The sequence below is a fragment of the Salarias fasciatus genome, chromosome 11 (assembly GCF_902148845.1).
Source record: "Salarias fasciatus chromosome 11, fSalaFa1.1, whole genome shotgun sequence".
NCBI lineage: Eukaryota > Metazoa > Chordata > Actinopteri > Blenniiformes > Blenniidae > Salarias > Salarias fasciatus.
In genome coordinates this window covers 4,309,170-4,335,192 of record NC_043755.1, presented here as the reverse complement: position 1 = coordinate 4,335,192, position 26,023 = coordinate 4,309,170, and the positions used below count along the sequence as shown (strand labels likewise).

General features: G+C 42.2%; 3 protein-coding genes across 4 annotated transcripts; 2 read left to right on the top strand and 1 right to left on the bottom strand.

Moving 5' to 3' along the window:
• Window positions 1-54: 54 nt before the first annotated feature.
• ltap1 (lipid transport auxiliary protein 1) lies at window positions 55-3,769 on the bottom strand. The gene is made up of 7 exons (XM_030102627.1): window positions 3,517-3,769; window positions 2,503-2,604; window positions 2,287-2,395; window positions 2,150-2,203; window positions 1,906-2,072; window positions 1,557-1,615; window positions 55-1,463 (listed from the first exon to the last, which is right to left on the bottom strand). Exons 1-7 carry the CDS (start codon window positions 3,577-3,579, stop codon window positions 1,253-1,255), a joined length of 765 nt encoding a protein of 254 aa, XP_029958487.1. The 5' UTR covers window positions 3,580-3,769; the 3' UTR covers window positions 55-1,252.
• A 1,409-nt stretch (window positions 3,770-5,178) lies between these two features.
• On the top strand, window positions 5,179-11,824 carry LOC115397172 (PDZ domain-containing protein 2). Of its 2 annotated transcripts, none has more exons than XM_030103379.1 (7): window positions 5,179-5,292; window positions 7,110-9,898; window positions 9,978-10,170; window positions 10,354-10,452; window positions 10,540-10,786; window positions 10,858-10,974; window positions 11,124-11,824. In XM_030103379.1, exons 2-7 carry the CDS (start codon window positions 7,446-7,448, stop codon window positions 11,276-11,278), a joined length of 3,264 nt encoding a protein of 1,087 aa, XP_029959239.1. In that variant the 5' UTR covers window positions 5,179-5,292; window positions 7,110-7,445; the 3' UTR covers window positions 11,279-11,824. The 2 variants fall into 2 exon arrangements, with proteins under 2 accessions (XP_029959239.1, XP_029959238.1); XM_030103378.1 differs by lacking the exon at window positions 5,179-5,292 and adding an exon at window positions 5,802-5,965.
• A 7,603-nt stretch (window positions 11,825-19,427) lies between these two features.
• On the top strand, window positions 19,428-23,423 carry aqp10a (aquaporin 10a). Its single transcript, XM_030102314.1, has 6 exons — window positions 19,428-19,511; window positions 21,554-21,680; window positions 21,970-22,107; window positions 22,186-22,304; window positions 22,396-22,613; window positions 23,249-23,423. Exons 1-6 carry the CDS (start codon window positions 19,428-19,430, stop codon window positions 23,421-23,423), a joined length of 861 nt encoding a protein of 286 aa, XP_029958174.1.
• Window positions 23,424-26,023: the final 2,600 nt, after the last annotated feature.

The window sequence follows — 26,023 nt, the reverse complement described above, 5'->3', positions numbered from 1 at the left end:
GCACCGCCCCCTGCTGGACACTGAACTACTGAACACACACTTGACGGCTCACTCAACCGTATCTCACAGTTTTATTATTTCACAGTAATCAACACCAAAACCGAAGTTACTCGGGCATCACATGCCTCCCTGGGAATCTTCAAATATCAAATGAAACAGACAGTTCAGACTTTTGGGGAACAGTCTGGGCGAAGAGACTTACATTCAGAACAGATTAATGATCGAAAATACTGTCATGTTACATTGCACTGAGATAACCGGTTAAAGTGTAACAAAGCAATTCATCACAGTTCACGGAAAACAAAGAAGGCCTCTGTCAAACAAGTATTTAAGGCTTTAAAAAAACCAACTTAAACATGTTGAATTAACCGAGGGACAAAACGGCACAGACATGAATGTAAACATAAGTAAAATGAACAGTGTTTTCCTCAGTGTGAAGCAGCTGTCAACGCTGGATTTCCTTGAGAGAAAAAAATAAATCAATGAGCAGTAATAGACATCCGATTAATTAGCATAAATCTGCATAGGCCTGTACATTGTGCAATAAATACTGATTGTCTGACACCAGAAGTATTTTTTTTTTTAACATGTGGGAGGATATCCCCCCTTCAGGACGTAAATTGCATTGCCCCACAAACTCATGCTGCACATGCTGTGTGCGCAATAACATAAGCTGTCATTAAGGCATAATTCTCATTACGCTTGTTAATGCAGAAGCTGAGAAATATCGGGAAAGCTTGTTTGTATAGTCAGTAACTGTTACACTTAACTTTGGCTTTGCACCAAAGTCATTGTAATTCATCTACAATACATCTGCAATAAATTCACCTCTAAAAACACGTTTCAACAAAACAATGAACAGTTTTACCCTCAACGTAAAAACCCTGACTTAACCAGTTCTCCTCAAAAATAAAAACAAAAAGGACAAATTAAGGCTGAAACTTTTCCTCCACCTTGAAAACCACTGTCGGATGCCATTGCATAGCTCTGGTTTCGTTTTGGTCAAATCAACTCATTGTAGTTACTCTGCTATCCATAAATAGCGCTCGCACATGCAACATGACAGGATATATGAAGAAGCAACACTAAGTTAACTGTACCAGTCATTTGATATGCAATATAGTGTAAACCAGGCAATACATGTTCGTATATGAAGGCAGTGGAACTTTTCTTTTTGCACTTCACAGGCACTGTAATCACTGGCAGCACGGTGTCGTTCTGGCCTTTTTCACTGGACGAGCTCAAACGACGCTCAGAAGGTGCTATCCAGGGTGTTGTAGTTATCTTTGAAGTTCTTCAGCTCCAGGAAGTGCCTGGACCTCTTGCTGCGCTGCTGGAAGCTGGAGGTGAGGTAGGTGGTCTGGGTCGGGGAGGACGCGCTGGGGGACTCGGGGGTACTGGTCAGGTCTTTGGCTGCGGACTGGTGGTGCTGGCTCGGATTGGCGCTCCTGTGGGACTTCACGCTGAAACGAGGCACGCAGAGGCAGATTGTTCCCAACTGCATAATTAACATTCCACGTTGGGATTAGCACAGGGCCAAAGTTGTGTTTACTCACAGTGAGGCCAGCTCGGTTAAAGCTTCTTTGTATTTCATAAACTCTGCTTCACCGAATGCCTAAAAACAGAAACAGGAAGAGATAAAACCCTGAGTGTTGCATGTTATCTTCCTCTCAAACTGGGAGGAGAAATACGCTTATTCATCCTCCCATCTATCTGGTTGTCAAACAAGTGCAAGATGACAGTTGTTTCTGTAGAAAAACTTGTGAAAAGTTCAAATGAGGTTTAATATGACAATGTTTGTTATTAAGGTTTTAGTTGTTGAGCATGAGGCGTTTATCTCCAGTATATATTACTGGGTTGGTTGACACGTTAGGAATGCTCAAATGCACACATAAAAACGCTGACCTCTGACCCGTGCCGCGCGCTGTTGTACCCATCCAGCACGGTGTCAATCAGAGAGCTTTCGTTGTCTCTGAACGCACCGGGGGAATTCCTCAGCTGCAAGAGCCAGGTACGGAATCTCTTTCCCGTTACGGCGGTGGACGATCCACCCAGCTCACGGAACGGGAAATCTGACGAGAGAAGAGGATGGCTTCACGTGCCGCCACGGCACAAACAACGCTGACGGAGCAACAAGAGCAAAGCTCACCGACGTCTCTGACGGCGTCCAGAGCTTTCATTCTGTACAGGTAGTCATACGAAGCTGTGACACACACATACACACACACGCTCATCAAAAAAAACTGCTGTTGGTTCTTTTTTAAAGTGTGTGTGAGCTCTCCTCACCAGTTTGTTCGCTGTGCTTTAGCCGGTTATCGTCTGGAGACAGCAGACGAGGTTCAAAGTGGATTTTCTGGACCTCGCTTAGTTTGGCTTCAATTTCTTGTCTCAGCTCCTGTAAGAAAGATAACACAAAAAAAAAAAGTCCTATGTAGGTCACACAAAAACCGCCAAACAGCGAACAGACTCATGCTTCTGGTTGATAACAATGGGATGTTTGACCTTGGGCGCGTTGTGGCCAATGGGAACATGCGGTCCTCTCCGAGACTTCATGGCAAGTCGCATTATTTGTCTTTTGACAAATATGAAGAGCAAAACGAAGACCTACAGAAAAGGTAAGCGTTAGATCTATATGTTAGGATAACACGCAACTGGACAGTAAAAAATATCACAAAGAATCAATAACAAATGAATGCACCTGCTACATTTTCTTTAATTAAATTTAATAGCACAGTAGTTTTTTCAATTACTATTTTACTACAGGTTTATAAAGTGAATTCACATCCCACCCATGTCCATTTCAATCCACGTTTTACCAGATTCTATATAAACCCCTGCTATTCAAAACATTCTACTCATTTGTTTGTTGATCAAAATTACTTCAATTTCATCAATTTCTTAAATGCTGCATACCATTCTGATTATCAATGTATTCCTAAAGTACAACAGAATATCATCTTTTCTACTCCAACAGCTCTAAATGTGCATTGAAAGGTTCTGAATGGCTGAATGGTAAAGTTATGCTTTACTTTTTTAATTTTGTGAAGTCTGCAAACACATTGGTAGTTTACTTATGCATTCTGTGCATTAGGACATTTTTTATGCAGGGGGAAGGATAGAAAAAATATAAAATGCATATAAATGCATAGGCATACAATAAAAGTGCAAAAAAATCACTCTAGTTTATAGGGGAATGAATCTTTGTCTAAACTAAGATTATATATAGTACAAAATGTTAATAACAGAAACTAAAACATCTGGGAAACATTTGGTCTGAAGGAAGACCATGAAAACTTGGACGTTTTATTAAATTACGAAGTAAAGATACGTCCTTAATCTGATCTGCTCTTTATTGATAAAACTGACACTAAAACTTTTGAAACTGACACAAAACACATGCAAATGTCTGTCATATTAACTCAACCTGTGTATATTTCAGGTTCTAATTATCGGAGCAAATTAAACTCACAGAACGTGAAACAAACGTTGGACAACAGCGACGTTAAAGAAACTCACCAGACTGCCGTAGGCCATCACCAGCACCACGTTAATCCTCGATAAAAACGAATCGTTCGACATTTTCAAGCTTTTTTTTTTTTTTCCTACCGACCCAACAAGTTAAAATCTCCGCTTAAAGCGCGTCCGCGGCTCGGTCTTCTACAAACGTGCGGTTTCATTTGAGCAGCCGTGTTGAAAACACGTGAGAGTAACATTAAAGGGAAAGCAGGAACAAAGTTAAGTAAAGTGTCTGTTGTGACATTCTGTTGACTTCCGTGATAGTCACGTGACCGGCACGGCCGGGATGACGTCAGGGGGGGGGGGAAAGCCTTCTTCTGCCCCCTGCTGTTTGACCTCACGAGGACGCCAAAAACAAACTGAAGCAGGAGTGAGACAGACAGGGACAGAAGAGGAAACAGCTCTTTAACACTCAGTTCCACCGTGAAAATAGTGTCAGATCTTGAATTCTGAAAACGTTCCTGGATATCCTTTCAAAAATCCCACTAAAAACAACTGCAGAGACCACAACTATTCCCTCTTTTTTCTGAAATAGCTTCATGCGCTTCTATTTCAGGAGAGCACAAGATAAACAAAAACCAATCACGTGTCCATTTTTGTACATCTTCACCAAACTTAGAGCTGTGGGTCACTGCAGCCGATCCTAAATGACCGTCAATGAATGCGTGTGCGTGGTACACCCTGGACAGGTCGTCAGTCCTCTATGGGGCAAACACAGAGACAAACACTCACATTCAAATCTATGAGCAATATAGAGTCATCTACAAACCTCAAGCTCATCAAAACAAGGAAACCATCTAGGCATAACATGCAATCTCCACACAAGCCCAACACAGAAGCCGTCATCGACCAAAATATACCAGCATCAGACCGGTATACAGAAACCCCTAGCTTCAGATTAATACAGACTAGTGTAAACGAGCACAGACCAACCAATCACTGTGCATAAATAAGCAAAAACTAAGCTTAACAAGTGTCATATGAGCACAGACCTGTATGAACCAGCAAGGACAACCACAGGCCACCAGGAATTAGGCCAAAGCAGACAAGCATCGCGCCAGTAAAGAAGTTATGTTGTTTCAGGCAATGCGGGATCATAGATTATTTATATTCGCTGTGACTCACTGATGAAAAGCAATGATCTGTTCCTTCTCATGCCACTCGTGGTGCATCACATGGTGTCCCCTGAATCCCAGACCCTGAAGAATGGATTTGAAGCACCAGTGTGTCGGAGGGAGCTTGGGCCGTTGTTTGCATTCATCATGCAGACAATGGGAGCCATTATTCTCTCAAGAACAATCATATGTGTCTGTGGAGTCATACTGGAGCGATTTACCCCCACTCACACTCTTATCTGTGTCCCGACAGGCACAAATCGACCTGCCAGGGTTGTGTCTGTGAGGCTGGTCAGCGACTGGAGCATCAGAAGTCAGACACACGGTCTGGAAGCAACAGATGCCACTCACTTGAATTCAAGAGTCACACTTCAGACATCTACAGTTTATCGCTGCAAGTGTCGCAACCACAATTTCCTGTGTCTCAACCGAAACCAATGCAAAAGTCGCAGGTGAGTGCAGAAAGCCAGAAGAAAGAGGAAGCGCTCTAGGTCATGCAGAACTGTAAGTACATTTTCAATTCTTCATGTACATGCATTAGCTCCTTTGCATCTCAGAGTTCAGCTGCGTTTCAGAGACATTAATTTTATCTCACAGACACCACTTTTTCCTCTGGGATCTAAGACACTTTCTCCCCTTCGGTCAACGTTTCAGATTCTCGGTAAGTGTATCTGCTCTAGAGCAGCATTTTGCTGAACAGATGTCACATGAGAGGGGCGCTTTTAACAATATTTATCCCTGTCGGTATTTCTGGCTCTTTGTGGTCTCCGGTCCTAATTAAAGGTGCTCTGTTATTATGTATTTTGATACCTGCACAGACCAGATGATTAGACTCGGGTTTAGCCCGAGGTGGCGCAATCTTATAAAGTCAGTGTTGGGAAATGTCAATTTTGTACAGTTTCACACAATTATCTGAAGTCTATCTGTTCTCCCTTAAGCTATGAATGCTGCTGTCATGAGGCGGGCTGAAGGAGCTTCAAGTGTTTGCAGGGTGTGTATGTAAACGCGTGTTTCTGTGTATATGTACATTCACTGCTGAGCTGTTTCAGTGGGTGACACATTGAACTGTAGTCAGGAATGCTACCCTGTGAGAGGAGGAAAAGAGGGAGAGAACAACAATGGAAGGGGAGGAGAGACAAAGCTAGAGAGAGAGAAAGAGAGAGAGGGAGGGAGGGAGGGAGGACAAACCAGTGTGGCAGGTTTGTGTCACTGTACACAGTCCATCATGCAAAGCTGATGGAAAGCAAAGCGGACAGAGGGAGAAGCAGAGCTGCGAGCTGATGTCATTACAGCACAATGGCGGAGGACGAGAAGAGACGTTTCACGTAGAGCAGGTAAGGTGCATGTGTCTGTGGCTCAGTGACCTTATTTGAAAGAGGGCGAGCGAGTGGAGAGGCGAACCTTTGGATTCATGTCAGGATGCACTCCTGCCTTTTGTCCAGTTCAGCGGTGGTTTGAAATGAGCAGGACAATGTCGGCCAGGTCACCGGAACGGGAGGCTCTGTGACCCAGAAGAACAGGTGTTTCAGTAAACTGACACGCAGATTCACCTGCACTGGAAAGCACCGCCAGAGAACCTCCCTTAAACTTGTACTCTGTGAAACAGACACAAGATAATTCTGCAAGAGGTTTAAATGGCTTACATTTTACTATGGTGCTTTCACAGTAAATAATCTGTGGTAATTATGGTGTTCTGCCATGTTAGATCATGTTGTATCAATTTGAATTTATGAATAACAAAAGATGGCTTTAATGGCTTATTGGTTAATTGGCATTTTGTAGCTGTATACTCTCATAGGTTGCATCCATTTGTAAAGTTCTCTTTCCTTCAGATGGCTTTATATAAGCCAAAGTACATTATTATCTTTTGGCCATCTTATCTGGTGATTTCACACCAGCTCACTGTCACAAGGTTTCGGCTGTCTTTTTCTGACTTCGTGAGACTGATACGAACTGCGGCTGAGACAGATGGTGCCACATTTTTTTGTCCGGCTGAGTGGATTGCTGTCAGGTGAGTTTTTCCTGTTCTCGGTTCACGTCTATTTGACGCTGTCTGGTAGCCATGAGTACGCTGCTCGTGTAAACAGACGTTGTGATATGTGTGTGCAACACAGAGCATCACCTGAGACGGTGCTCAGTGAATGGGTTCTTTGATTAGGCGTGAGGGGAATGTTTGGAAGGTAGGAACGTGTTGCAAAATGGCATAGCTGAAAGGTTTTTGGAGTGAGTGGAGTAATTTCAGAACTCTCTTTTGGTTTGGTTTTATAGCTCTATTTCAGTTCCTTATCACTCCTAAACATATTCTTCTTGCTCTCTGCTTCATTCTTCACTCTACTATATTGTGTTCCAAGTCCTTGACCAGACTGTCATTCCGTTTTACCATTTTGAGTAGCCACGATGACCACAATCCACATCTCACAGCATTCCTGCAGAATTTGTGCTGAGAATAGAAACTTGAACGTCTTTCATGCTTGGCAGGCAGTGGAAGCCATTGACTGAGGTCGACCTGAGGAACCGAGGACTCCTGAAGACAAAACAGCCAAGAGCAAGGACAGAGCTCGGAACAATCAGGAATACAAACCATTTAAAAGGAGCTGTGAGAGGAATACAACTGTGCCAATCTTTGACTGTTTTTCTTTTTTTGTTTGTTTGTTTCTTTTAACACACTCAGAGCTAAAGCATCAAAATAAACCGCCTCAAGAGCACAGTCTAAAAGACACTCGGAATCTCTTAAATATCAGTTTTTCTCTTCTGGTCTATTTTGGTAATCGGAATTCAACACGAGGTCATCACCTTGGTTTTTACTCTCAAACAATGGACTTGTCTTTGCTTCCTTCTGCAGTGAGTCAGTACAAGCAGAGGTCAAGGCCTCACTTCACTGTCCGCTCAGCCAGCTCTCCCTCATACAGCCTCAATCGCAGGCCAGGTCTGAGGAAGAGGGAGACTGCCGTGGAAAGTGGAGGAAGTGGGAGATATGGATCAGGTGTTACTATAAATCCAAGAAACACAGAAGACACAACCTCTGCCGTCAGTACCGGGAGTCACAGACATGTCAAAGATCAGTGTGAGGAGAGGGAACCATCAGGCGATACGGCGACTGTCGGGCTGACACAAAATATCACAGCAGACCAAACAGTTCCAGAAACTTCCACTGACCAGAGTGAAAACCTTCCACTGGAAATTCGGGGGAGAACAGAATTAAAGAGAAGCAACCTTGTAAACAGAAGTAAGAGTGTAGACTGGAGAACGAGGGAGAAAAGCCCTGATCGCAGCACCAACGCTGACATCCCTGCACTGTCACCCAAAAGAGACACGATCATGTGTAGAAGAGCCTCAAGCGTGATGGAAAGAAGGAATGAAGTTGAAGAGCACATTGCAGGAAGGGCTCACGTGAGCCCTACTTTTCCAAAGTGTGGCTCAAATTCCCTTCCTTCCAGGTGGAGGTCCCTGACTACGCCTGACAGCAAGAACACAAACAGACATCCTTCACTGGAGCTCACCAGTGGTCAGAGCATCATCGAGCGAATAGAGAAGCTCCTCTCTTCAGCAGGGCTGGGTAAAACTGAAGAGGATAACTCAGTGTCTGACTCCTCAACGGATTCTCAACAGAAGTATGGCAAAACAGCAGGGGGCACCTTTCCCAGGCGTTTCTCTGCAGGAGACTTCAATTGTCCCGTGAGAAGCTGGATGCCACCCATCTGGACTCAGAAAGAAAATAATAAGACTTTACCTTCACCCCCGAGAAGCTCATCTCAAGAGAGACCACTAGGAAGTCACTGGCAGGGGCAGGCTTGGACCAAGCATACGGATGGAGGCGGAGTCACCTGGAGAAAGGGGTTTGTGGATTCAGGTACGAGATCCCTGGACAGGGCCAGGAGCAAAAACACTATTGCAGCTCAGATAAGAGCAGCCAGGGCTACAGCGGGGATTTCTTCGACTCAACAGCCAAATGACCTATCAGGAGAGGCGTCTCACAGCGATCTAGCAAACAGACTAAGAGAAAGGAGAGCCAGCGGAAGTAAGATTGACAGCTGGGTACATTTTGGAGATGACAAAAGAGACAGCTATAGATTAAATGGGGTGATGAAAGAGAGAATTGGAAGAGTTAGAGAGGAGCATAAAGAGAGCGATGAGGACATGAAAGAGAGAAACGAACTAAAGAGCAGTACTCTTGATGAAGTGTTTGAAACCTCACAGAAGATAACTCTGAAAGTGTTCGAGAGGAAAAAGCTGTCCGATAAATTGCCGGCTGCCTCGTCAGCCAGTGTGAAAAATAAGATTAATCAGTTTGAGGCACTGACACAGAATGCTCAAGGTTCAGAAACAAACCAAGTCTGGATGTCGAGAAGAACCTACTCGGTGCCAGCACAACTCAGCAGGCTTCACGATGGAGTGAAAAAGAGCACATCTGCAAAAGACATCGATGGACTGAGACACAGATCAGAGGGACTGAAAGAGGGATGTGAGGCAGGTGGAAGATCAATGAGAACTACAACAAAGTTTGCAACGGGAAGATCCTTATCAGTAGATGAGGTTGGACTAAAACTAATGCAGAAAGAGTCCGGAGAGAGAGATGCTGCAATGGAAGTGGAAGGCAATGTTTTTGACCATTATTCCAAACTCAAAAATACACTAGAAATACCTCTGAATGAAGGAGCTCAAAGAAAACGAAGACAGTTTTTCATTGACGAGCAAGATTTCGTGAAAGTGTCGAGTCCTGAGGAGCAAAGCAGAACCAGTGGGACAGCCCAGGACGCACCGTCCTCACAGCCTCCCAGTGACGTCTCAACTGGTGAGAAGAAGAGGATTTCCTCTGGACCTGCCTCACCAGGTAGTGACAATGACAAAACCCCAACAAACACCCCTGACCACTCACCGTTCATACCGCCTCAAACACAACAAGACGCCACTCCCAGGGCAGACAGTCAAAACAAAAGCGCCTTCGTCTTCACACAAGAAACCAACCTTCCAGATCCATCAGACACGCCGCCGCTGCCTGGCCCTTTAACCACCTCCTCCCCTGTCAGCCTGCCTGACTTCATCCCTCCGGAGGTCACAAAGTCCAACCCAAGAGGGAGAAAACAGCTACTCGACTTGGATGCTTGGATAACTGGACTGAATCCAGAGTTCAAGGGCTGGAATTATGATGAGGAGGATTCCGATGAAAGTACAGAGAAGGATGATGATTCCAACTACGACTCAGACTCTGGAGAGTCCTCAGTTACGATCACCAGCAGCCAGTCAGACCGCAAGAGCTTCTCTGTCAAGTAGGTCCTGTTTATATTAGAGAATTTTTGAGAAGGACTCTTCGGATTTCCACCCTAAACACGTCTTGTGCCCTTTCAGCCTTGCAGACCTGTGTAACTTCACTGGAACTGAATATGAGTCGGACGACAGTGACGACTGGCAGTCAGTCAGCCGGCGGTCGGCCTCACTGAGCTCCGATGTGTCGGCTCTGTCCTACGTGTCTCTGATGCCTGCTGAAGAGCTCGACCAGCTGCTGGAGAACGTCAGGAGCATTGGAAACAACACATTGCAGGTACAGGCAGCCGGCATTACTTTTTAAATATGTTTTGTTGTGACTTTGCGACTGGTATTGATTTGTTTCATTTATGCTTATTTACTGTACAAACCATGGAACAGTTTTCCAGTTATTTTCACCTGATGATGACAAGTCAGTGGTCACAAAATACACAGTCTTGTCTTGATGTCTTTCTTACAGGACTACAATGATGTGCAAGTTGTGGTTCTCCATAAGGATGTTGGAGTAGGACTGGGTTTCAGCCTGGCTGGAGGCGTGGACCAAAGCAAACCTATTACTGTGAGAGAATATTCCTCCCTTCTGTCTTATAAATATCGGGATGTTTCTTCTTTGTTCTCACGTCTTTCTCACTGTTCTTCTCATCAGGTTCACAAAGTGTTCCACTCCGGCGTTGCAGCCAAGGAGGGCTCCATAAGAGAAGGGGACCGTGTGCTGTCGATCAACGGTACCGCCCTGCAAGACACCGCGCACTGGGAGGCCCTGAGGGTCCTGAGGAGGGCCAAGACTCGGGAGATGGGAGTGGTGGTTCTGAAGAGGGATGATGCCACTGGACCCCCTAAGAGGGGGGTTCAGGGAAAGAGTCAGGCCCCACCGCCAACCCAGTGCCATTCAGGTGAGAGGTCCAGACCAGACAGTAGTCTCAAAAGAAAAGCACAAACTGAAACACTGTTTATGTGTTTTCAGGCCAGCGCGTGTGTGTGCAGCTGCAGAAGAACAGCAGGGACCTGGGCTTCAGCCTGGAGGGAGGGGCAGACTCCAGCGAAGGGAACAGACCGCTCACGGTGCAGAAGGTCTTCCTGGGTAAGGGCTGATGCTGCTGGCCTTTAAACCCGTCACCCCCTCTCATTATCCTGTCGGTGGTTTGAAAAGACAAAGTCAGACCTCACCAAGGCAGAAGTTTTTCATACATTTGAAATATTAAATGGTCCTTCTCCCTCTTCTGCTCTCAGGAGGTCCTGTTGACAAGGTCCAGTCTGGAGACGAGGTCCTGGAGATTCAGGGCCGAAGCGTGGTGGGGATGAGGCGCCTGGAGGCCTGGACTCTGATCAGGACGCTCCCGTCCGGGCCGGTGGACGTGGTGCTGTGCCGCCATCCTGAAACATGAGGATTATGATGCGCTTCATGCCACCGACACTCCAGGGGCGATGAACGCTCCAACCTCGCTAATTTGCAACAATTTATGAGTCGTTAGAAATGCAAGACCAAATAAAATACACAAATTAGTGACAACTTTAAATTTGCATTACCCTGAATACGATGATCCACAGGACGTTGATCAAAGTTCACACAATATTCTGGAAAACAGCATTTTCCAGAGAAAATTAAGAATGTTGGTGCTTGCATCTGTTATGCAACGAATGCATAGATGTTGTTTAACACGTCACAATAGCTATGAAGAGTCAGTTATGAATTCCTGACTACAGGTGTCCAGGAACACAGAAATACAGAAGCTGCCATGTTAAAGGTCCATTTGCCTGATGTCTGTAACTCATGGACACTAAAAAGGTTTATGATGAATGACTATTAACGTCCGTTCTCTCCCCCTTCCCCCAAAATGAAAGAACGAAAGAAAAAAAAAAAGAAAAGCAAGAACCCAATCAAAATTTAAGAGACACACAGATAGATGCACTTTTTTGGAAACTAATGCAAATCCCAGTTTGTGCAGTCAGTGTGACAGGGGCTAAATACTTCATAAAATAAAATAAAATAAAATAAACTTTTTGTATCAGCTAACAATACCCATAAGTATAAAGAAACATAAGCTTGATGTGAAAGGTGAACATTTTCTCATAGAATATTTTTAAAGGTTTACATCTACCTCAGTGTCTGGGATGTGTGTGTATGTGTCTGTGCCGTAATTAAATTGCACTGATGGCTCTTGCTACTATCGAGTCAGCCTACACTCGTGAGTTTTGGCTAAAAACAAACTGGCACCTGTAAATGAGAAGCTGCTTTGTGTATTGTGAATAAATGCCAATTTCATAGTTTGTGAAGCTTTTTTCAATAAATGCTGCCTCCCCGATGTCTGCTGTTTGTGCGTCCAGCAGAGGGCATGCCATGACTGTGAAGACTATCTCATTTTCAGATTCAAGAAGCCATGAAGTAGGTCAAAGATATCTCCTCTTTAGAAATTACTCAACAGTGACGCTCATTAAAAAACAGATAAGAAAACAAGATACCACAGTGAACAGACCCTTCACGTCAAGTCAAGGTTTGCGTTGCCCAAAGATTAACATCATGTAATCACTGCTCTCACACAGGACAAAAATGAAATAGTTTAGCCAAGAAGAGGTTTATCTTATCTGATGTCACCCTATGATCAGAAATAATCTGCGATAACAGGTTTTCTTCTTTTTCTTCGGCAGTTATTGGTGTTGTGTACTTACTGAAGAGTCCAGAGTTCGGTGACAGGTTTGTCTCTGAGCATCTGGCATGTGTCAGTCCACTCGGTTTGTTTGTTGACAGAAATCAGTGAAATGGGATGGAGAAATACCTGATGAAAACAAAAACAGTTAACACTTTTACTTTCAAAGCCACAAAACAGAACCCCCCACAAAACAGAGGAATATACTGCAAATGATATCTGGTTGCCAAGTTCCCTGCAAAAAGCCTGATTTTCAATCAACCACATCGGATCATGCTTTAAAAGCTTAATAGATGTGAAGAAGCTTTTAAAAGAGTTCAGTGAGGATATAGATATTTTCAGTGGCCAAAACATTTGCTCCTGCCTCTGTTTTGTGTCCCCTTCAAGGAGAACATACTGTACCTTCAGGTGAATATACAGACAGTAAATCTAGCTGAGGAAGTAACAGTCAAATTCTTTCCGAACTGGAGGTGAGACAAGAACTGGGCTTTTTACAGTGAGGATACTAATTCTGGCAGTAATATCTGTTTGGGAAACGACACGAGTTATTCTTATTTACCAGTCTTTTAAAACCTGATCTAAAGTGTGACTTTAATACCTTATTCCGCAAGCAAATAAAAAAGAACTCTTGTTTTTGAAGACAATATTATGATATTATCTGTGTCCTCCTGAACAAAACCATGAAAAAAGGGTCTGAAGTGCAGATGTAATAACTGAAAGTGAGGGTTTTTGTGGTGAGGAAACACATTTGAGCAGCCTTATCAACCTTTTCAGAAAAAAAGAAGCACATCCAATAGTTGAAAGTGGGAAAAAAGACACTTCTTCATTTTGACCAATTACTTTACATTTTGTCGTGTTCAGCAGGTGAAAGTGTTCTGACTCCAGACCAGTGTCTTAAACCATGACCACACTAAATTAATGTGGTTTGAGGTGTGATGTGATTAATGTCACTGTAGGTGTGATATCACAACGGACTGATTTCAAGCTACTGATTGACCGAGCTCAGCTTTACAGCACTCTGCTCACCATAACGCCATAATATTACCATAAACCAATCAATGTTTACATAAAGGTGACATTTTTTAGCACTTCAGATGATATGTGAATATTTATAATCACATTTATCTCAGCTGATGAAGATCAGCTCTCAGATTTTCACTGATTTGTTACGGCTGCAGTTTATTTTTCCGAAACTGAAAGATTTGCAATTTCACAGAGCAACTAAACATCATAAAATTATGAAGTAATTTGACTGCTACGTCGTTAGAGACGTCATTATCTCTATATTCACCTAATGGTTGCTATGCTCTTCTTTAGATGATTGACAGGACATGCATTTTGGCCACCGATAACATCTGTATCTATGTGGAACTCCAGAGAGATCATTCCTATGTGGATATAATAGCTGACTATGCAAGCGTCAGCAGTGACGATTGTGGCAGCTTCACATTATATAATCCCCTGTAACTTAGCATGATTCCACAAACACAATCCTGTTCCCAGAAAGAAATAGACGTGCACATATTCAGCATCCATGATACAAAGGTTATTCAAAGAGCTTTATGTAAAACAGCCTAATATACAGTATATTTACCAGGTTTTCACAGAATATTGTGGTCAGCATTGCCACAAAAGAGAAGAAACATAATTGTCTTGATGACTTCTTCTGAATTAAAGTGCTTTTTTAATATTTGTCCTTTTTGCTGGATCAATATTAACATTAATATTCATATTATCTTATTCTTTTAGAAATGATCTGTGAATTACATCATAAAGACTTTTCTATAAAGAACAGTGATCACATTAAAGTATGTGGTGCTGCACTGAAATATACTGTGGATGTATTTCCAGAGTCTGTAAAATAATCAGAGTTGTCTGATATGTCTTCACAGTAACAGACATACATTTTAATTAAAAAAAAAACAACCTTAGAATAATATTAGATGACAGCAACTCTGTGACCTACTGTGAATTGTTTATGTGACTTCACTGAATTAAAAAAAAAGCTTATTTATTCTAAAGAAATGGAGAGATTGTCGGTGTTTTTATAAGCAACCGTTCTTAGTTTCACCTAAAGAATAACAGTGTTATGATTATCACATAGCATATATGTCAACTAATAATGCTGCAAAACCAGGTTGACAGAAATAAATCACTAAAGCAGTCCTGTCAACGTTGTTCGATCAAGCGTGTTCATACTGAAAGCACGCGCTGACCCAAAGTGACCGGACTCCCGTTATAAATGAAAATCACTAATGAAGACCGAGGACTCTTATCACGGGCGCACGGCCTCCACTATCACCCAGAGGTCATCCAGTCACTCAGCACAACTTTCTGCATAGTTCATGTCCTATAAACTTCAAACTGTTCCCAACAGCCAGCCGGCGTTGCGCCGCTCCCCCGAAAGGCCTCTAAATATCTTATATCCTGTTAAAAGTTAAACACCTTTCTGCTCAGCAAATTTGAAAAAAGAAGAAAAGTAAAGATGTCTTTTGGAATCAAAACAAACCAGCAGTCATCGCTGACCTCAAGTCCTCTTTTCATGTTGAGCTGAGTCATGAGCGAAGTCATAAACTAATAATCATGACTCAGGTTCACGGACTCAATCGGCTGATTAATAAAGTCAAACTGTGTTAGGCAGCACACGGCTGCTGGCAGCCAACAACTGGTTGAATATTTATTTATTTACAGCCTGAATTTCTACATAAGATTCACTTTTCTGGTGAGGAGATTAAAAAATGTGTGGAGACTAGGTGAGTCGTGTTTATTCTACCAAAAGCTACAGGGGTTTATCAATAAAAGCTTCAAAAGATACAGTTGAAATGTGCTGTTACTGCCATAGGAGTAGCAGAAATAAAGAATTTTGTGGACTAAGTTAAAGAGAATCTTTAGATCTCATTGCATAGACACACATCTGTTTTTATTCAATTCCACTCAGCAGAATGAGATACAAATAAATTGATTTAGGGGCTTAATATCAGATGAACAATTGTCAAACAACTTGAAACATATCGGATCATCTTGTTGATTCTTCCAGATCAAGGGAGGAAGAATGAAAGTCGAACACACGAGACATCAGAAATGCATATTTTATGAACCTCTACTGTATATGGCATATTGTTACTGTAAAATCTTGTAGAAACTATGAAGAACTCAATCAATGATTGAATTTCCCAAGATTGACTGAATGACAAAACATAAATCTTGTGAGGGAACTGAATACAGAGTCACACGGCCTCTCAACAGGGGTGCCTCAGGGGTCGGTGTTTGGTCCCTTACTCTTCTCTCTGTACATCACCTCACTCGGTGCAGTGATTCGCTCCCATGGCTTCTCCTACCACTGTTATGCTGATGACACTCAGCTCTTCCTCTCTTTTCCACCTGACGACACGACAGTCTCAGTTTGGATATCAGCGTGTCTGGCTGATAGCTGCACGATGAAGGAACGCCACCTTCAGCTAAATCTGTCTAAGACTGAACTCATGGTCTTTCCAGCTTGTCCGTCTGTCCAGCCTCAGATCAGTGTCCAACTTCACTCCAGCCTACTTGTGCCCATAAACTCAGCCAGAAACCTGGGTGTCATGATTGATGACCAGCTGACCTTTAAGGTTCACGTGGCCTCAGTTTCTCGGTCTTGTCGTTCTGCCCTCTACAACATCAGGAAGATCAGACCCTTCCTGACCCAACAGGCCACACACCTTCTGGTTCAGGCCCTCACGATGTCACGCATTGACTACTGCAACTCTCTTCTGGCGGGTCTCCCTGCGTGCACAGTCAAACCACCACAGATGATCCAGAATGCAGCATGTCTGGTCTTCAACCAGCCCAGAAGAGCTCATGTCTCTCCCCTGTTCATCTCCCTTCATTGGCTTCCAGTTGCAGCCAGAATCAAACTCAAAACTCCCCTCCTGGCTTACAAAACATTTACAAGAATGGCTTCAGCCTACCTGGATTCCCTGATCCAGGTCTACTCTCCTTCACGCCCACTTTGCTCTGCATGTGAGAGACGCCTGGTGCTTCCAGCCCAGCCCGGCTCTAAACCTCCAGCCGGACTCTTCTCCTCTGTTGTTTCCAAATGGTGGAACAAACTGCCAAACTCTGTGTGTTCTGCCGAGTCCCTTTCTACTTTTAAGAGATAAATGAAGACTCAATTGTTCAGAGAACACATGGGCACTTAATCCGACTCCACCTTAGGGGTAGAATAAGTCAGCTGGTCCAATACCCAGCACTTACTCAGCACTGACTGAGTTGACAAAAAAAAAGGGGCGGGTTGGCATGGCACTTCTTCTGCAACTTGATGGCAACTAATTTGACCAATCGCACTCGAAGCACTTTTGCACTTACTAAAGGGTTTTCCTTACATCTGAATTCTTGCTTGTGTTGTATGTTGCTTTGGACAAAAGCGTCTGCTAAATGAAATTGTAGAATTGTAGAATACATGATGGCAGATAGTTTTCAGGACCTTGAAGATCCGGACTATTGTGAGAACAATCCCCAGATCTCACATGTGAGATGAGACGTTCAAGTTTTGTTTAAAGTTCCTGGAAAAGAGTTTAAGACAGTTGTGCCTGTTGTCCTTTAAGTTCAAGTATGTTTCCTCTCTTCAAATGGAGCTCTGGAGATAACAGACAGCTGGCCAGTTTCTGATTCTGACACAGCCGTTGTTGCTTTCTTGCTTGAGACAGAAAAACTATTTCAACTTCTGTTTCTGACTTTGGATATTTCTGGCCGTTTAGATGGTTTTTAATGTGAGTATCGCTCTTAAATAAACATCCAGCATCAGTTCAATCTGAGCAAATTATTCCGGATTCATTGCCTCATGTTTGAAGGTGGTGGATCGGACACACGTCAACAATCACAGCTTTTTTTTTGTTGTTGTTGCTGCTTTTTCACCCACAGCTGCATTCAGCAATATGTCCAAGCAACGTCTTCAAGCTTCAAGATCATCTGAGGTCAGTCTGAGGCTCTGCCTCCTGCAGGTTTATTCATAAAGTTATTAATGCAGTCACACTGCTTTCTAAGAAAAAGATGAAATATCTTTGCAGTGTTTCCAACGAGAACTTTGAGCCCTTGTTACAGGACGAGATGGTGACATAAAACTTAGAAGCCACTCTGTTTATAGGGAAAAGTTAACCTTATCAAACCAACTGCATCCTTTAGATTAATTATTACTTAATCCATCTCAAATTCCTTGGAGTTATTTCAAATGATTATTTGCCCTACTGAGATATTTCCTTTTCAGAACAGCAAGTAGAGCTAAGGAAAATACAGCAGCGTGTCTGCTGGGACTGATCTGAGCCTCCAATTGTCAATGTTTCTCTGTAATGATCGTGCTTTTACTCTGGGCGCCGTCATGGCAGTATCTACTGCCTCACCTGTAATTTATGAACCGTTATGAGGGCTCATCCAGTCATTTCTCATCTTCAGAGAGGAGGAAAACTTCAGGGCTGTTATTTGTTTGATCGTCATTAGTGAGAAGCCGTTTGGTGAAGCCCTGAGGGTTTTTTTTTAATAATTCTTCGGAAGGAATCAATTGGCGATCTATTATCTGCACAAATCCCAAATCTGATGATACCTTTATCTACGTGACATTTTGCAAAAGAGTGTCGCTGCCTCTCCAGCCCAACAGATAAGTTAGACAACAGTTTCTGGGTAAAGGGTGAAGCAGCTCAACATCATACGATGTCGATGGAGTTTGAAGGACAGAAGTGTTTATCTGTCCTGTGAAAGAAACCTCCATAAGTCTCACATGGTATCCAAGCATCTTACAGTGAAGCTTATTCACTTTAAACTTATTGATTCTGTGAGACCCCAGGTGGAATTGTTTGTTCAGGAAACGTCTGGACGATTTATGAAGGACCAGTGACATAATTTCTATGGTCTTGACCAAACATTGACCAACGTTGAGTAAAGACTCATTGTTTCATTATCAATATCAAGAGATAATTTATCTGATGCCATAAATTGGATAAACTTTATGGCACAAGGTGTCTTCTGCCTTTTCCACTGCTCAGACATATTGGACGACAAAGCCAGACAGTCTCTGTCAGGAGCGGATTACGAAATCGGACCAAGTTTCGGAAATGAAGAAAGGTCGCAAAGGTTATGAAACAGAACATTGAACGAGAAATTACACTATTAATGTATAGATACAAGAGAAAGGTGGAAGAACACGGTTGGTGAATGATGGACTTCATGTTTAATGTGTTAATATCTTGGTAAATTTTCAATTTTCCATTTTTCCCACAGTGTCTCATGTGCAATAATTCATTTAGAGAATTTACATCGTCACAAAGCGTTGTACCCGTCCTCGTTTTATTTTGGTTGCACTGTTCATAATGTACATACGACCCATGAAAAGTGTGTTATGTAAGGACGTCTCGGTGGGCGGGACCAAAATGAATTATGAATAATGAAAATACAATTATATAATGTGTGAAATTTTTGAGAATTTATGAAGGTTTGTGAGCAAATTCTGAAAAGTGCTGAAAAATTTGTTAAATAAGAAAAACTTCCATTTCAAGTATCTAAATGAGGCTAAATATGTGTAATAACACTTATTTATCATCTTCATGAGGTACATGAAAGCTGCTCTCAATGTGTCTGTTGTAAAAGAAATATCGTTTGCCTCGTAACCACCTGTTATCACTGTCAACACCTAATCTGACTGGTTACAGCCGTTGTTTATACGAGCGGCCTCTGACAGCTGAGTCAAGCTATTCTCTCCACATCAGCCAATCCGGAGGTGTCTCGGCCCCGTCAAAGGGAAATGTTGATTCTTTAAATGTAGAGGAGGCAGACACCTGGAGGGAAACAGATGCTCAGAGGGGCTCCTGACGGCAGCACTTATTGAATTCCCCTCCTGAACAGATTTACTCTGATTCCAGTCATGGTGAAGCTGCGTTCACTCAGAGTGAAGCACGCCATCATACGAGAGTGTATGGCTGAGTTCGTGGGAACTTTTGTCCTTCTGGTAAGTGAATTTCAAGTTTGGTTTCTTTGATTGTCAGTTTATTTCAGAACTTCTGGTTTGCTTACATAGAGTCCTGATGACAAGTAGCCACAATGTGGGTTAATAATAATAATGAGTCATGTTTATGACTTGATAGGAAAATAATCTAATAAGAAACAATAAAAATGATAGCTATAGCTGCAGAAGCAAATATTTTAAAAACTAATTTAAATGAAAAAGAGCGTTCAGTGTCTGAAAATAGCTTTGCAGTGTGTGTTTTGAGTCAGCAGGATGAGCAACAGCCGCCATTCAGTGTTAATCTGTTTTTCAGGTGAGATTCCTGGGTGCGCAGGTCAGGCTTTGATCTTTGGGCTTCCTCACCAGATAATCCAGGAATATTGTTCAGACTTCGTAAAGCGCTCTAGATCGTCTCTCAGTGCTGAATGAAAGGCCTAAAACGGGATGAGGCATCATGTTTTCGTCGGTGATCTGTGGGTGTTTTGCCTGTGGTCCAAAGATTTGTGATGCATTTTAAAGCATTGTCCAAAAGATTATAAGACGAATTAATTCCGAAGCGTTGGTCTTCGAATGAACATTTGAGGATCTCAGATATGACAGAAGAATTAAATTTTTGAATGAGCAAGCAGTTCCACAGACCACAGATCCAACAGATACTTTTATGCTCATCCTTTTCTTCGTTTCGTGGACGATAAACCACTCTATAGGTACAAACAACTTCGCAGTGTTATTACATAACTAAGACATACCAGAGCATGAAAACAAGCTGGAGAGCCAAAAACGCCAAAATAAGGTGGAAAACCAAGCAAATACCTTATAAAGTAATGTCACATAAACTTAACCATCTTTGGCTTTGGCTTTGTTGACCAGATATTTGTCACGGTTAGTTTTGTTTACAATTTTGACATAAGTTTCAGAATTATTGTCCCGATAGTAAAAAAAAATTAAAGGGAAAATAGTAATATTATTAGTAATTGTGTTATTGCACCTGAAGAATAGCTTTAAACTTAAATACAGGCAAAATCAGAAACTACACATCTCAGTGTTTTTATTTTTCCTGTCATTGAGGTTATTTTACATAAGACTTAAAAGAACCACTGTTCATTTAGGTGCAGTTTTTTTTTTTTTTTACTGCAATGTGCTAGTAACTAATTTAAAATCATGAAATAGGTTATGGCTGTTTTATCTCTTCTGAATTGTGACGATTCCTTCTTGCTGTATATGTTTAATTATTATTTCCTTTATTAAAATTTGTGTAATGCAGGGTTCATGGTCGTTTCCAAAAACTGCAGGAGTGTGTTCAAATGAGCGCTTCCAGCTAAAAATAAAACTGGAATCAATAATGACTGATTGCCACCAAAATTACAAGTATAGCTTATCAGTTGACTTCACACATCAGTTATGTAATTTCAGCTGTAAGTCAAGACGATGTTTACACCATCGTTTGACTTCCAACTGAATTATGCAACTTCAGCTGAATCAATCAATGATTAGACTGACATAGTGTGACACAGCAACATAAGGATCTATTAATATGACTGTGGCTCCAACATCTATTATCAAACCCGAATTTTCAGTGACTTATATGCCGTTACTTTAAAGGAGGCTATTTACTGTAATTGTTTTAAGAGAATTACATTTCTGAAATGTTAATGAGGCGTTAACTTGTGATCCAGATCTGGATCTCTACTGACCTGCTGCCTTCTGCAGGGATCATCAGTCACTGCTATCACTGCGATTATTATCATGTCATTGCATCATAGATTTGGTTAATTTTTACACCTGATGCATCTCCTGCTGTTAACCGGGTTTCCCACATTCAAGGTCAATGCTGCCTGTAATACTTATATAAGTGGTGCTTTAAAGCCCAAAAAACTTTCACCAGCAAATTGACGTGAAAACATTTGTTCTTTAGATCTACTCTTCGATGAAGATGACAGTCACATAGATTATTATTTTTTTTCCCAGTAATTGCCTGAACATATTGGGGGTTTTGGGGCACTGGCTTTATTTCTCTGACATTGTCTCCTCTGTCTGCCATGCAGCTCTTTGGCCTTGCCACTGTGGCACAGGTGAGAACCAGCAGATTCACCAAAGGCGATGCCATGGCGCCCAGCATGGCCTTCGCCGTGGGCGTCACAAGCGCCATGTACCTCTGCAAGGGAGTTTCAGGTGAGCAAGCAAACACATACATACTTACATACATACATATAACTTTAAACAAAGTATTTCTGCAGCCTCAGACTTGGATTTAGTAGTTTTCTTGCTGTTATTTATAGATATTAGCACACTGGCACTCTATAGACACATTACTCAGCTGTTTCGTTTGCCTGATCAATCAAAATGAACACTGTACCTAAACACCAGTTACTGATATTTTGACATTTCTTTGCTCACAATCATCTTTTCAAATAACTTCCCCCTTGATTCATCTCCACTCTTGTCACATATGTGCTGTCAGGAGCCAATCTGAACCCTTCGGTGACCTTCAGTTTCTGCGTTATGGGGAAGATGCCTTGGCGAAAGCTGGCGCCGTACAGCCTGTCTCAGCTGCTGGGGGCTTATGTCGCAGCAGGAATCGTCTACCTGGTCTACTATGGTCTGTATACCTCTGGTGCATTCGATCATTCGTCCCCTAAGAACGCTAAATATTACACTGTTTGTGATTCTGGTACAGACGCCATAATGGATTACAGTGGAGGAGTCCTGACTGTGACCGGCCCCAATGAGACTGCGTCCATATTCGCCACATATCCCTCAGAATATCTCAGTTTGGAGAACGGTTTCCTCGACCAGGTCAGAAAGACTGACTCACGCTTTACTCCCATCATGACTTGTGTTATTATTCTTCATTTATTAATCCTTGATTCTTCTTCTTCTTTTTCAGGTGGTCGGAACTGCGATGCTGATGCTGTGCATCCTGGGTTTGGGTGAACAGAGGAACACTCCGGTCCCCGAAGGCCTGATCCCTGTGGTTGTGGGAATTGTCGTTTTTGGTCTCTCCATTTCACTGTCGGCCAACTGTGGTTGTGCAATAAACCCTGCACGAGACCTGGGGCCTCGCCTTTTCACACTATCTGCAGGCTATGGAACTGAGGTCTTTACGTAAGTGCCTTATCGTTCATATACGTCGCACGTGCACAGCATGAACGCACAGTATTCCAGTGGAGAAACGTGGAGCTCGACCATTACTGAAGCAGCCTCAAAAGAAGAGGAGGCAGTCTGTAAGGAGAATTCCCTGCAGTTAAAAGAAAAGGTTTAATCCTGCAGTTCTGGCGATAGAGCTCTGATTTCCAATCATAAAATGGGGTGAGGTTACGTTGACCAGCTTGCTATAGAATGTCAGAAACTGATCGATCACTTGTGGATAATATCTAACCTGCTGTAGCTCTATAATCCTTTCGACTTGTGACCTTTGTGAGGTTTGGCCTGATTGTACCACACCTTATCTATTTGTAGTTGCATTTGTATTTTTGCTGACTAAGTGACAAAGTATTATCAACACAATCTGGCAAATACACAGCTTGGTAAATTGGAATTATTTGAACTTTTGCTCGTGGTTTCATATCTCCCATATTTCTCTGGTGTCGGTTGTCTACAGCAGTAACGCTCCAGAGACTTTCTGATGCAGCCACATTTTGAAAACCACCGCTTTATTAATAATGAAATAATAAAACCAACATGAAGTTGTGATTTGCTTCAACCCTTTCATGATTTTCCTGTGGTTGTCTTTTCCCCAGGAGCTACAACTACTGGTTCTGGGTTCCTGTGGTGGCGCCGACCGTCGGAGCGGTTGTAGGTTCATTCTTTTATCTGCTCCTCATCGACTGGCAGCTGCCGGACCCAGAGCCGCCTGAGAAGACGGTAGAAATCTCCACCATCAGTCACAATGAGAAGCTCGAAATAAGTCTATAAAGGCTTCATGCTCTTCAGCGCTGCTTTGATTAAATGCGAGCTAAAGCAGCTGTACAGACGAGAATCTTTTTTTTTATATATATATATATATATATATAGAAGAAAATATCTGAGTTAACGGCTGCTGAGTTAACATCTCCGTTTGCAACTTTCACAGCAGAGAGGGACACAAATCCAGACCCTCATTCGACTTTTTATATTTCACTTGTGTCCCCTTCAAGACTTGCTCTTCATGTCTTTCAGTTGTTTATCTTCCCTGCTAACACCAACACAGAATCTTCACCTTTTTCATCCATCCAGCCTGGCAATCAGGGGGGAATCCTGAAACACTTTAATGCGGAGGAGCAGTGGCAATCGCGCCTTGGCTCATGAGCTCCCTGCTGCATCACTAACATATAATCATCGCGTTCTCTGCTGTCTTAAATATAACATGCTTCATGGTGTAGCTTGTGCAGCGCAGTAAAGACAAACAGAATGAGGGATAAATCTGTTTACATGAAAATATGTGTTCTTTCTGATACTGCTGTATTACTTTGGCTTGAAAAGCATAGTAATCTAGTTTCTTACTTGGAAAAAAGTACTATGATGATCAATCGTTACTCTTTTTACTTTGTAGCAACTTCTGAAAATATAATACACTAATAGACTTGCACTGAAACACACAAATATCACAAGTTTTCTAATCAAAATATGTCATTCTTGATATTTATTGAAAATGTACATTGTTGTGTTATTTCTTATATTTATTGATGAATGCGTGTCTGAATGCCTGGAGAATGTTGGATCATGTAATACACATGAAAGGAAGGTTAATTCAGTGACCCTCTTCAGAAAACACGGCTCTTCTTCTTCTTCCTGCCAGCCTGTAATTGTGAATTCTTTCATCAGTGTTTTTGATTGCTTTGGTCTCTTGAGCTCATTGGCAGTGCATTCAATAAAAGATTGTGAAATGAATAGATTACAGAGTAATCATTTGTTGTAACCTTTGGTGTGTGTTCAGGAAGGTCAGCACTGTATTACAGTTTCCCCCAATTGATAAGAGACATTTTCTGAAATATATTCACAAATATGAAAAAAAAATCAGACTTTATTCACAAATCCAAGACTTTTCTACAAATGTATTCATATACATATACATCAAAGTACACAGTCAGTTATTGCCAGAATTCTGTACCCGAGAGGAGCTTAATGGAGCTCTGTCCTTCCTAATTTCCTTTCCATTTCCTTATTGTAAATGCATTTAGCAGTGAATAAATAAAGGCAAAGTGAAATTTACATTAAGCACTTTAATCACACTAAACAAACCAAAAAAAAGGAAAAGCACAAAGACTGAGATGAACTTTGTAAAATCTTGATGCGCATGCTTTACCTGTGCATTCTGAACAGATTCAGTCCTGTCAGATACATCGAATCATCACAAACATGTGTTCCATTTAGGTTGCAATGTGTCTGCAGAGCGAGGCTATCACTGAGCCTCACTGCTTTGCATTAGCGTTCTAAAACATGTCTGTAATCATGTTAAGTGTTTTTTCTCATGATGGGCTCTGAGTGTGTGGGTCTCTCTATCTCTCTGTGACCTGTGGGGAGCACGACAGCTCGGTATTTCTACACTGCCGTGACTGAGTCCGTCGTCGCCTCTTCCATCACTTTCTGCTACACTGCAGCCACTGAGATAAATGTTCAGGCTGTAATCTGCTCGGCAGAGAAGGTGATCAGCTGCAGTCTTTCTTCTTTCCTGTTCTTTCTTGGACTTGTAAAGCTGCAGGATTCAGGAAAGACTCTGTCCTGTCCCTCCCACCCCAATCACAGACCACTGGAGCCACTCCTCTCCAAAGCCAAAATCTCACAATACAAGCTGTTTTTTTTTTTTTTTTTTTTTTCCATTTGTAAGAACCTAGGAACCCATCTTTGAGATTTTAGAATATAAAATGAATTATAAATTAAATGCATATTACTATTCTTTGTTAATCATGTATTTCTTATGATAAATCATAAGTGTTTTCAGTTTTTTTCTTATTTTTAATTAAGCCCAAAACTTCAAAACAATTTTTTTTTCCTGAAATATTGCTTTAGACGCTATAAGTAGGTAAACATTCTAAAGAAAAAAATTCCCCAATGCTTCCCAGTGGACAACCCGCTGATGCTCATGTGTCTCTGTAGCTTTCACAGCCACGTAACCGATGTGTTGGATTGTTTCTCTGTATATTTCTATGCTTTGAAACAGAAATCAATTTGATGGACTTTGTCCTATCATGTTTTACTCTTCTTTGCAACGTCGTCCCACTGACAAGGAGGGATGGAGGGATGGATTATGGATGATGGATGGAGGGACGGATGGATGTGAGTGCACTGACCGAACGGTAGAGGGCGGTATGACACAAAACAAATGGATGCTCTATCACTGAAGTTTAAAAACAGAAACGTGTCATCAGTACATGGTTGATGGAGTTGTGATTTCAGAGATGATGAAGAGCAAAATACCTTCATGAGTCCTGCGAGTTCAGCTGAAGGTGGAGGAGGTGGAGGAAGTGCCCTCTCTCTCTCTCTCTCTCTCTCTCTCTCTGTCTCTCTCTATCTCTCTCTCTCTGTCTCTCTCTCTC

What these genes read in the sequence shown, in the direction of transcription:
- LOC115397172 (XM_030103379.1), top strand. Translation starts at nt 7,446, where the DNA reads ATGGACTTGTCTTTGCTTCCTTCTGCAGTGAGTCAGTACAAGCAGAGG. An exon ending in CGCAAGAGCTTCTCTGTCAA is followed by an intron (nt 9,899 to 9,977) that starts GTAGGTCCTGTT and finishes GTGCCCTTTCAG; the next exon opens with CCTTGCAGACCTGTGTAACT. An exon ending in GGTGCAGAAGGTCTTCCTGG is followed by an intron (nt 10,975 to 11,123) that starts GTAAGGGCTGAT and finishes TTCTGCTCTCAG; the next exon opens with GAGGTCCTGTTGACAAGGTC.
- aqp10a (XM_030102314.1), top strand. Translation starts at nt 19,428, where the DNA reads ATGGTGAAGCTGCGTTCACTCAGAGTGAAGCACGCCATCATACGAGAG. An exon ending in TGGGAACTTTTGTCCTTCTG is followed by an intron (nt 19,512 to 21,553) that starts GTAAGTGAATTT and finishes TCTGCCATGCAG; the next exon opens with CTCTTTGGCCTTGCCACTGT. An exon ending in AGAACGGTTTCCTCGACCAG is followed by an intron (nt 22,305 to 22,395) that starts GTCAGAAAGACT and finishes CTTCTTTTTCAG; the next exon opens with GTGGTCGGAACTGCGATGCT.
- ltap1 (XM_030102627.1), bottom strand. Translation starts at nt 3,579, where the DNA reads ATGTCGAACGATTCGTTTTTATCGAGGATTAACGTGGTGCTGGTGATG. An exon ending in TGATGGCCTACGGCAGTCTG is followed by an intron (nt 2,605 to 3,516) that starts GTGAGTTTCTTT and finishes CCTTTTCTGTAG; the next exon opens with GTCTTCGTTTTGCTCTTCAT. An exon ending in TTGGCCACAACGCGCCCAAG is followed by an intron (nt 2,396 to 2,502) that starts GTCAAACATCCC and finishes TCTTTCTTACAG; the next exon opens with GAGCTGAGACAAGAAATTGA.